Genomic DNA, 11,587 nt, shown 5'->3' with positions numbered 1-11,587 from the left:
AGCTTCAAGAGGGACAAGGTGTCAGTCCTGACCTTCAGCCTCTCATATTGCTCATCCAGGCTCCCGGCAGTGCTGTCTGCTCCAACCACGTGGCTGTCGGGGACATCCCGAGAGCCTGTCCCTGCTCCTGTCCCTGTCTCTTGCTTGGCAGGGTGAGGTCTGTACTCCGGGAGCCCTCCCTTCTGCTCCAGCGACGCCACCCAGTTCAAAAGGGAATCGATCTTATTGCTGTTCTCCTCCAGCTCTTTGGCAGCTTTCACCTGAAAGCACAAACGCCCCAGATAAAATGAACCGGTTTTTGCATGTTCAGCAAACTGCTCCACGGGGGAGGGAGGCACAAACCAACACAAGAAAAAACCCAAGGAGTCTGCCAGCCTCAGCAAAGTGCCTCTCAGGCACACTCACAGGTCTCCAAAACCTTTTGTGGCTCTCTAGAAGGTGCAAAGAAGCTGTGAATAAATTCAGCCTCTCTGCTCCACTGCATTTCTCACCCCGACACAACCCAGGGTCCCCTCCCTGAAGGGCTCCACACACCCAGGTGGGAGCATCACCTGCACCACCAGCACAGGGAGGTGACTGGCATTCTCACTCCCACTGAAGGTCACCCTAAAGGCAGAGCAAGGGGCCTTTCTCTCCCCCATTTCCTCCACAACCAGCTCATCCATGGTTGCAACTCTCAAGGCATTTTATGACAGAAATATCCAGGGGACACCTTGCCTGGGGGGACACTCAGGATGGGACCACGAATTGCTTTAAGCTGCATCACCTAGATAACTACCAGAACCCTGAACGACTCCAACTGGACCTCACTGTCCTCCTCAAGCAGAGCCCAGAGACTACAGCTCTTTGCTCATTACCTTCTCAGTCTCCTGCTGCACTGCAGCACTCACAGCACTCTCCAGCTCCTTCTGGGCCACCTCTGTCCTCTCCTGCAGGGACTGGTATTGCTCCTTGGCACGCTGGAGGTTCTCCTGCAGTGCTGCCAGCTCCCCAGGCTCCATCTTGGCCTTGTTCTCCTCCAAAAACTCCTCTGTGCTTTTCAGGACGCTGGCGAAGGAGGCGGCTCGGGTGTGGATGTTCCTCTGCAGCTCCTGGGCAGACGATGCCGTGAGGCTCCGAGCGCTCCTCTGAGCCCCTCCACCTCCTGCCCCCCCCTTTTTTAAATTACAGCACTGACCTTAACATCACTTTGCCTCTGCTGCAAGGCAGACAGGTCCCCTTCTGCTCTCTGCTGCTCTGTCAGCGTGTCCTCTGCCTGGCCCAGCCAGCGGCTCAGCTCGGCCAGGCTCTGTGCCCGGGCTGCCTGCTGCTCCTGCAGCGTCTGCGGGCAGAGGAAAGGGGACAGGGGACAGTCAGTACCAGTGCTGCACCTCCACTCACACTGCTGAAAGGCAAGGTGAGAGGTTACAGCTGGAGCAGCTCCTGAAGATGAGGATTCAGCACAGAAAACGCCTTTTGTGGCTCCCCAGGAGCTCCTTCTCCCTCTCCAGCTGCAGGTGCCCCGTCCCTGCCGAGCTGGTGGCACATTTGCCACCACTCGAGCAGGTTTCTCTCTGAGGAGCTTGTTGAGTTCCAAAGTGGAGCTGCAATCCTCTCCCAGGAAAACTCGATCACAAGTTTCTGTGCCTTTTGCATTCCACGTTACAGACATTAAAACAGCAGCAGAAATTCATCAAAGGAGAGGTAACAACAATCCGAGTTAGGCAGCACCACTGTGGAGCCCCAGACAATCCAAAAAGGCTGTTTTTTTATGATCCTGGGGTTGGAGAAGGAGCCCTGGAGAGGAAAAGCATTTCTTTGCTGATCCAGCTCCTCCTTTTGCTGCCAGAGCACAACACAGAAGCGCCTGTTTGAGCAATTGAGCATGATGTGACCTGAGAGTCCCTGCAACACCCCTGTTCCCCTTTCCCAGGGGAGATAAAAGGTTTCTGAGTTTTTCACTGAGCATTTCAGCAAGGCGATGTACAAACTTGTGCAAAACACTGTGCTTGTTTCTCCCAGTCATAAGATAAAACAACAGAAGCAAATTGAAAGAGCCTTCTTAAGAGCTCTTCAGCTGCAAAGCGAGTTCTTCCTGGGTTAGGATGGGCGCACACTCAATCTGAAAAGGCAAAGCAAACTGGTTAATATACACACACACACTCCAGAGAGGACAGGCAAGAGTTACAGAGAGCAATTGTTAATAAAAAACACATTAATCCTGTTTTGAATAAGAGGATCCATGCAGTGATGGGTGCTGCAGCAGTGCAGCAGAGACCTGAGACTTGCTTTGGTCCTTGATACACTGTCAGCTCTTTCCTTGGGACAGCAACGTAGGCAGTGGAAACAAGACATTAACACTGCTGGGTATCTGTGGTGGCCCCTCTGCACAGGGATTTCTGGCAGGGTTACAGGGGTTTATTCCATCCAGTCCAAAGCAGCTCCACGAGGGCTGCCGGGCTGTGCTACCCAGACCTCACGAGGACTCCAGGCATTTTGGGAGGAAAGAGACTTTCTGCTTGGGAGCCACGTGGTGGGAAGAAGGAAGACTTTCAGAGGAAGCTCGTGATGTGCAACGAGAAGTCACAAACTGTGAGTGGCATGCACGTGAAATCCCAGAACGGGAGGTGTCTCGGCGCGTGTTCCTGCGGCCGGGAAAGCGCCTCAGCGAGCAAAGGGCAGCCAAGGGAGAGCAGATGTCTCACAACCTTCACCTGGTCCGTCTGCTCCGCTTGCTGGAGACAGACCTGCAGCACCTCCGCCCGCGCCGTCACGCGCTCCGACAGGTCCCGGAAAGCCTTCTGCAGCTCGTTGAGCAGCCTCAGCAGCTGCCTGCTCTGCTGGGGCGTTAAGTCCTGGGCGTGCTCTGAGATGAAGAACTGGATGTCGAAGGCGGTGGCGTCCAGCTGAGACTTGGTGTCGGTGAGGGGCTCTTTCAGCTCCTGAACGGGAGAGAAAAGACCCGTCAGGCAAAATGACCCCGCAGCCAGTGCTGGCCTGCGCTGCTTCCTACCTTCGGGTGGGACATGCGGATGGGCAGCACCCAAAAAAATGTGCTTTGACACGAGAAATACATTCCAGAAACACCAAATGCTCCCAAATCACACTCAGCATGGAGGTGAGAGCATCTCACTGCAGTGGTTTTCCAATGTTCCTCTGCACCAGGTGCTGGAGGCACCTCACCAAGAGGTTGCCTGGAGCAGAAATGCAGGGCTGCCCTTGGGTCTGAAGATGACCCAGGCCTGGAACTGCCACCAGCTGTGTACAGGTCGCAGTGACTCCATGTGCCACCACCAGTTCTCAAAGCCTTTGATCCACTGACTTCAGTGCCAAGGTGCTACCAGCAAGCAGGAGATGCTGAACTTGAAAATACCTTCATAATATCTTTAAAGTTATCACCAGAAGATGGATAAATGTGGAGGGGAGACCAGGCTCCTTGTACAGGTGATGGAGACCAGGGCAGGTGTGATGGAGGGGGCTCTCAGAGCCCTTCCAGAGGAAGCAGCTCTTTCCTCAACAGCCTGATGGGAATCATTCCTGGTCACTCAGCCCCCACCACACACCTATCTGCAGTGGAGCAGCCAAAGCAGATCCTTTGTGTATTGTGGAAACAAGCGACCTTGGAGCAAACACAGTATAGTCGCTCCTACTGCAGCACAGGATAAGGGCAAACCCTTGGCAGGCTCCAGGAGGGAAGCAGGATTAAAAGCTTCTCCTCCATGCAAAGGGCAGCAAGTTCATCAGCCTCAAGGATTAGGGGCATTGCCATGGTTACCTTGTAGTGGTGCAGGCAGCGACTCAAGCTGTTCGAATCGGTCGCCTGGTGATAATCGCTGTCATCCAGCGACTCTGCGGTGCCAGAGACCCAGCTCAGCAGTTCCTGGAGTTTGCCCTGAAGAGCCTCGTGATGTGCCAGGATTTTAGCCTTAAAAACAGAAATGCACCGCTTAGAGAAGGAGTTCTGGGGTGCTCAGGGGGGCAGCAGGCACATTTGCCAGCTCTACCTTTTCGTTTTCCGCCGCCCCACGAAGGTTTTGCAGCCGGGACTCCAGGACATCATTTGCAGAGCTCAGAGACTTCTGGAGGTTCTTGGCATCCTTCTCCAAAGCCTTCAGTAATTGCTCAGGGACTTCTTCAGGGGGGTTGGCCACAATCCACCTCACGGCGTCCAACTCCTGATTCACTGGGAAGCTCAGCTCCCGCAGCTCAGCGCCCAGGGCCTGAGGCAAGACAGCATCGTTATGTCTAAGACTGGGTGACTTCATCTTCCTGCTGCCAAAACCGAGCAAAGGTTTTGGAGATGCAGCTCCAAACACTGCGTCTAGAAAGATTCATCACCCCCCCCTCCAGCCCTGCTCAGCTGCCAGCGCTCGCCTGCCTTTCTCCAGGACGGGGGAGAAGGGGGACAAACTCTGTCCTGCCTAACACCAGCCAAGCCTGGCCCAGCCCTGCTCACCTCTGCTTGCTGCAGCAGGTCATGAAGGGCTGCCAGATTCTGCTCTGCTGGCTGCACCCTTTTGATTCTCATCTCGATATCTCGGAGCATGGAGAGATAAGATATCAGCTTCTCATCGTGCTCCAGACACATCTTCTTGCTGAACTTGATCTACAGAATCAAACAGGAAAACGAAACCTCAAATTTAGGCAGAAAAGAAAACAAAGGGGTATACATCACTCTTTTTTTTTTGTCAAAGGAGAAATCTGTTAATAACATTTCAGCTCATGGACTTGCCACTCGCTGGCCTTATCTACAAGATTTACTACAGGAAAAATAAAACATGTTGGTTGTTTCCAACATAAGCTTATAAATGGCAAGAGATCTCTGGTGTTACAGCAAAAGTGCCAAAAAAAGAGTCCTGCTCATTAGTCATTTAGAAGTAATGTTCCAGCAAAAGGAGCTGCAACTAAGCCCTGAGTGTTTTCAGTTGTACATCACCAGGTCCTTTGCCAAATCCACTGCAGCCAATACTGCAACATCCACTCCTCATGCTCTGGCTGCCCTCTGTGCCAAGGACCTTGCACAGATTTAGCATCAAACACACACAAATACCTCATAAAAAAATGTCAAAATAGCAAAAAGTATTCATTTACCTGGGCTGGTCTCGTGGATTCCCTCGAGGTTTCCAGCAGCTCCCCCTCCACTATCACAGGTAACAACAAGCTCCGATCGCCAGGACCCGGCTGCTTGGTCCTCTCCTGGGGGGTTTCTCCTTGGGATTTTGGGGGAACAGGGGCACCTCCTTGGTCTGTGGTGAGCTTGGCTGTTTGTTCTTGCTGTTTCTTTTCTTCAAGCCCAAGGACTGCAGAGGTTTCCTGAACTTCTCTGAGTTCTTCTCTGATAATCAACTCACCAGGCAGTTCCTCTGCCGCGGGGGCTGCGCTGGACACATCCAGTGTGGTTTCCACCTTCGTGTCTTCCCGAGTCATCCTCCCCTCCAGGCTCAATGTTACCAAGGACTCGCGACCATTCCTGATCCCACCTTTCATCACTTCTCTGGTTTCCCCTTGTTTGGGGGGCACAGGGAACACCTGACCCTCTCCAAGGTCTTCCGTATCTTTCTCAGAAACTGTTTTCTTTCCTTCCCCATCCCTGTTGCTCTCCCCAGGCTTGGCTGTGTCTCTTGCCAACCCAGAAGAAATCTTGATGATGGTTTCATGTTTTGGCTCTGGCACCCTTGAGACAAAGTCCTCCTCCTCCTTTTTCCCTGGAATTTCTTTGGAAACCAGAAAAGGAAGGGACTGCTTTTCTGCAGGTTTCTCTGGCTGAGCACTGTCTCCTGGAACACTGCCCTGCTTTGCTTTCTTTTTCTTGCTTTTGTGTTTTTGGGTAGGTTTGAGCTCAGTTTCACTTGTTTTTCCCTGATCAACTGGACCTCCTGCACCCAGTCTCAGTATTTCTCCTTCAGTGTGTCCTTCAGCTTTTTTCCCTGCAAGGTCATCTCCTGCAGGCTCCACAGGGCCACCAACCTCAGGGGGTTCTCCAGACTCTGTAGGACCCATCCCTTCCTTCCCTGGACTCACACTTACAGATTTCCTCAGGGCTGCTGGTGTCACCTGGACCATGCTGGTCACTCTCTCTCCTTGCCCAGAAGTCACCACTGCACCTTCTGCACCTGCCACAGCTCCCTCTGCACTTACAGAGTCTCTCCTCCTCCTCTCCTCATCCTCCACACTGTGAAGCACCTCCGTGTCCAACTGCTCCTTCTCCAAGGCCAATCCCTCTACTTCCCCCGTCTCTCCATCCACTTCTTCTCTCCTCCGTTCTTTCCCCCAGGCTGCTCTAACCTGGGAGCTCCTTTTTGTGATCCCTTTTTCCACAGCCTCTACCACCACCACCTCTTCAGGGAAAGATACTGCACCTGACACTGAGGGGTGTTCTGGAGTCACCTCAGCCTTTGCTTGGGGGTGACGATGATGTTCATCTTGGGGATGAACACCACCCTTGGAAGCTTCCTGAGGTTTTAACTTCCCTTCTGTCCGTGTTACGGGGGATGTCTCGGTGGCAGCGGCTGCACCTCCAGCTGTGTCATAGCTCGGGGCTCCAGGCTGAGCTTTGTGCTCAGCAACATCAAACCTCTTGGCAGATGTGGTAGGGAGGATAATGTCTTCCTCTTTTGGAGGTATTTTTTCCTTTTTTTCCTGGAAAAGCTGGGGTTTTTCCACCTTGCAGACCTCAGAACCATATCTGTCTTCGGGTATCTGTGCATCCTGAAGACCGGCAGCTAACTTTGGGCTAATCAGCCCTTTTTCAACAGCTTCCTTTACAGTCAACCTTTTCCCACCGCTGGCATCAACAATTCCCCCAGTCCTCAGCTGGTTGGTGGCGATGACTTTGGCCATGCCCTCATCCAGCAGCCCTCGCTCCACAGCAGCTCTCAGGGACAGCCTCTTGCTGACGGTGTCCTCCACCACCCCCCCAGTGTCTGCCTGTGCCTGCAGCAGCCGCAGGGTGGGCAGAGGGTCCACCTTCCCCAGCCTCACGGCCTCGGCACACGTCAGCTTGGTCCCCGTCACCTCATCCTTGATGGCTCGGAAGGGATGGACCTCCAGGTACCTCTGGCCAGATTCGATATCGATTTTACACTTCTTCACGAACTCCGAGTAGGGAACGATCATGCAGGTCTCGGGATCTACAATTCCTTCTTTCATTTCTGAAGATGACAGGGCTTTCTCCATCGCCTGCTGGGGCAGCAAGCCCTCCTGCACTGCTTGACACAGCGCCAGTCTCTGGCCAGAAGCTGGATCTAAAATGCTTCCACTCCCAGCCTGGATTTCCTGCACTCTCCTCTGGAATTCTGGACTAATGAGCCCTAATGACACTGCCTGGGGCAAGGGCAGCTTCTCCTTTGTAACTGGATGGACATAGTCCTGCAGGCACACACCTTCAGCCTTCCTGAGCTCATTACATAAATCTTGATCAATCAAACCATGTTCCACCGCACTGTTCACCGAAAGCCTCATTCCAGACACGTGATGGATGATTCCTCCATCAGCAACCTGCTTGGTCAAGAGCTGAAGAGCTGTTTGCTTTTCCAGGAGTCCTTTTTCAACAGACTCTGCAAAAGTCAAAGGTTGCTTAGTTTTAGGATCCACAATTCCACTGGTCTCAGCCTGTAAACTAACGAGCTTCTGTCTGGTTGCCTCATCGGTGCCTTTCCCCTTGGAAGCCTTCTCCAGCTTGACCAGCTCTTTCTGACTTGTTGGCTCTATGAGGCCCAGATTTGAAGCCAAAGTGACCGACACCTTTTTGCCACGTTTCAAGTCAACAATCCCTCCGGTGACCACCTGCCCTTCCAAGATCCTCATTGCTGTTTCCTTGTCCAGAAGGCCAACAGCAGCAGCATCCTTGATGGAGTAGACAAAGTTATTGCCCGGGTCAAGAACACCACTTATGGCTTTGTCGGACGTGAGAACCTCCTGGAGAAGCTTCTCATCCATCAGACCTTCTTCAATGACGTCCTCAGTGGTTAAGGACTCGCACGTCTGAGGGTCAAAGAAGCCACTGAACATCTTCATTCTCTCCATCAGCTTCACGGCCGTGTGGCTGGACACCACCCCGCAGGCCACTGCCTCGTTCAGAAGCAGCGTCTTGCCTGTCTGCTCGTGGATTATGCCCCCGCTTTGGAGCTGTGCTAAGAGCATTTCCAAACTGTCCCCTGCTTCCTGCTCCTCAGGGGCTGGCAGGGATGTTTCATCAACACCTTCATCACCTAATACTTCTTCCTCCTCTCCTTCTGCCACTTCCAACACACTTTCCATGTCTTCCCTGTGCCTCTCTGTTCGCGCTGTCTCTCCAGTTTCAGGGAGCACAACCTCCTCTCCTCCCAGCACACCATTTTCAACTGTCTCTTCGTTTAGTAAATAAACCTCTCGTACATCTTCTGCCTCTAGTTCAGGTTCCTCCACACTCTGAGACCTCTCTGCCACTGTTTTCAGTCTGTCTCTGCTTTCTGAAACACCCATTCTTATGCAGATCTCACTTTTCACAACCACTGACCCACTTTCCAAGGACCTCTTCTGATCTTCAGTACCTTCCACTCCATCTACTGCAGTAGGCTTGGATTCTTCTGCCTCGATCATCATTTCTTCTGTTTCTCTGAAACCACTGTCAAGATCACTGGGAGGTTCTGGCATCAATAATTTTACCTGATGTTTGCCCCTGCTTGTAGAAACAACCTTCTCTCTTCCAAATTCAGCATCAGGTTCACTCTTGATGGTCACCTGTTCAGTATAAATCTGCTCTTGCTCTTCCACACGCAGAACATCTTCTGCCTCCTCCATGGGACCTTCAGGTCCCATCACCACTTCCCCATTCTCCAAAACAGTTCTGGGTGGTTGGATCTTTTCACTTTCTTCTTTTGAAGGAGCAGATTGAAGCTCAATGTGCTGCAAAGCCAAACCATTGCAAGGCTCACTTTCAAGAGCCACGTTTGCCTCCGTCTCCTCAAAACTTGCACTGTCTTCCAAACTCTGTGCACAGGATCCATTTTCTTGGGTTTGGATGAGAGCTTTAGTGAGATTGTTCAGCTCTCCATCCACCAAGAGCAGCTTCTGGCCATCGTGGATGTTGATGTAGCTGTGGGTCATCAAGTGGAACATCAGCCTTTCATCGTCACTCCTTAGCAGAGGGTCACTGGGCTCTTCGTGACCTGTGGGACTCCTTCCAGGAGAGCTCTGGCCATGCCTGCTCCTGCTCGGAGACCCAGCGAGCTGCACACTGGCCATGACATCAGGTATGACTGTTGACTTCAGCTTCTTCACCACATCTCTCTCCAAGACGCCTTGTTCAACTGCTTTCTGCCAGGACAACACCTCAGTGGTTTCTGGTATAAAAACAGCCTGAATGAGTTGCCTGGTGCTGAGAATCTTGTGAACCAGCTCTGTGGACAGGATTCCTTGCTCCAAAGCATCTGCAACCGAGATGATCTCCCCCATCTCTGGCCACAGGAGCCCCTTGAAGGACTGCAGGGATTCCAGGACCACCAGTGCAAGCCTGGGTGATACCAAATCCTTCCTCACAGCTTCATCCACAGTCAGTCTCTCTCCCGTGACGGTGTCGATGATCCCGCCCGTCTGAAGCTGCCGGATGAGAAGTGTGCAAGCCAAATCCTGCTCAATTAGATTATGTCTCACAGCCTCACCCACAGTCAGCCTGTGCCCTGTCCTGGGGTCAACGATGCCACCAGCAAAGAGGTGGGCTTCCAGCAACCTGACTGTCACCTGCTGGTCTATCAGCCCTTCCTGGACTGCCCGGAAGATGCTGACCTCTCTGCCTGATTTCAAGCTCACCATTCCCCCTGCCAGCTGCTTCACTGGGAGCAGCCTCAGCCCAGTCTCCTGGTGGATGATGCACCGCTCCATGAGCTCTGCCAGACTGATTTTCTCAGCAGTGTTGGGGTCAATCAAATCCTTGCCACCTTCCAGGTGAGACACAAGTCTGGAATAAAGCTGGGGGGTAAGGAGCCTTTCCTGCACCGCTGTCTCCACGCTGATTCTGCCCTGATGGAATTTAAAGCCCCCAGTGACGAGCTCAGCCTCAAGAATCTTCAGCCCAATGCTCTCACTGATCCTCCCCTCTTCCATCGCAGCGACGACGGGTAGGAGCTGCTTCCCTTCATGTTCCACTTCTTCCACCTGGTGGAGAGCATCCTTCAACTCCTGCAGCACCTGGAATGTCCTGACATCGATGATGTTTCTTGCCAGACCTTTCTCCAAGGAGAGCTTCTCGTTGGTCTCTGGAACAGCTAAGTCAGACGTGATAACCTGGGCCTCCAGGAGGACCAGGCCCGTGTCCTGATCTATAAGACCTCTCTGCATAGCACCAAAGACAGGGAATATTTCTACTGTGCCAAGATCGATCACTCCTGCCACCGCTTCGCCGCCCTAGAACAGAAAGAGAAGGAAAGGAATTAAATCAAAATTGAGCATTTCCAGAACTCATTTCATGAGTTCTAGGGAGGCCTCAGTTTCAGAAAAAAAAAAAATTAAAAAAAAAAAATAAAGCTTAAAATCCCTAAACAGGCTAGAAAGTGAGTCCCAAAGTGTTTGAAATGCAACTCCAAGGTCATCACAGCCCAAAAATTGGTGCATTTGCCAGCTTGCACATTGCCAGCAAGTTTTAATGCTCGTCTAGTCCATCACCAGGGCAGTACCAAGATGCTTCCAATATCCACCACCAATAGCGCAGCGAAGCAGCAAGCGCCAAAACCAACAAGTGCTCCAAATGCTCCAAGGAAAAAGAGGGCAGGAGACCAACAAGCACAACAAAGCCCTTCAACAAGTCCAGTTTTTAAAAAGTAAAGACAACACAAATACCACTGTTCACTCATAGAGAAGAGAACCCCCCGAAGTCGTCCACTTTGGCGTAAGTAAGAACCTCTCCCAGCACAGCCCACATGCTGATTCCTGCCATGCTCTCAGTCCTGCACTTCCCAAGCAAATCTCAAGTGCCAGGATGGCCAGGGAGCACCACAGACCATGGAGCAGCTCCCAACCACGTGGCAGGGCAGCTCCCTGAGCACAGCCACAGCACCCGCTCTGCCCACTCCAGCACCTCGAAGTTGCTCCTCAGACAGGGCCAAAGGAAAAACGGAAAAAAGCTGAAGGTCCCAGCATGGAAACAGTGACAGACTGGGAACACACCATCTACTGTGGTGTTTTGGAGGGGCTTTTCTTGCTGCTGTCCCCACAGGGAGGGTAATAATTTAGATGATGAAGAGTATCTTTGTCCAAATGCTCTTTGGACATTTGGGTTTCTCCCAGTCCCACCGGTTGGGCCCAAGCACTAAAAGATTTTTGTGGGGATAACAAGGAGGGAATCAGGATCACAAAATTAATTGCTTTGCATCCCAACACCCTGCTGTGGGGAGAGGGGGAACCTTCTGGGGCAACCTAAGCTCTCCACCACCATCGCCAGACCCTGACATGCATATTCAGAGATGAACAAGCCGTGGAAAGACAGAGAAGAGAGAAGGAGGGAAAAAAGAGAAAGATAAAAAAGGAGATGGATGGGAGGGAGGGGAGTAAAAGGCTTTTACTTACCGAGTTGCAGGGTGTGCCTTGAGCAGTTAAAGACAGAGCCTTATGGAGCAGTTCAGCCGTATCACAC

General features: G+C 52.2%; 1 protein-coding gene across 12 annotated transcripts in view; it reads right to left on the bottom strand.

The window, feature by feature from the left end:
* The window catches only part of MACF1 (microtubule actin crosslinking factor 1), a 141,199-nt gene that overhangs the window by 65,777 nt on the left and 63,835 nt on the right, over positions 1 to 11,587 (bottom strand). For 11 of the 12 annotated variants that reach the window (XM_064635064.1, XM_064635063.1, XM_064635056.1 and 8 more), the window contains 8 exons: positions 5,071 to 10,362; positions 4,436 to 4,585; positions 3,984 to 4,199; positions 3,755 to 3,904; positions 2,688 to 2,921; positions 1,178 to 1,321; positions 858 to 1,091; positions 33 to 260 (listed from right to left, as the gene is read on the bottom strand). In XM_064635064.1, the coding sequence (XP_064491134.1) occupies positions 33 to 260; positions 858 to 1,091; positions 1,178 to 1,321; positions 2,688 to 2,921; positions 3,755 to 3,904; positions 3,984 to 4,199; positions 4,436 to 4,585; positions 5,071 to 10,362 (6,648 nt within the window). The remainder of the gene's footprint in view (positions 1 to 32; positions 261 to 857; positions 1,092 to 1,177; positions 1,322 to 2,687; positions 2,922 to 3,754; positions 3,905 to 3,983; positions 4,200 to 4,435; positions 4,586 to 5,070; positions 10,363 to 11,587) is intronic. The other variant, XM_064635065.1, reaches the window with a different exon arrangement.

This window comes from Pseudopipra pipra, chromosome 24, assembly GCF_036250125.1.
Source record: "Pseudopipra pipra isolate bDixPip1 chromosome 24, bDixPip1.hap1, whole genome shotgun sequence".
Lineage (NCBI taxonomy): Eukaryota > Metazoa > Chordata > Aves > Passeriformes > Pipridae > Pseudopipra > Pseudopipra pipra.
Note: the sequence above shows the minus strand (reverse complement) of the source record. Positions and strands in the feature narration are given on the sequence as shown.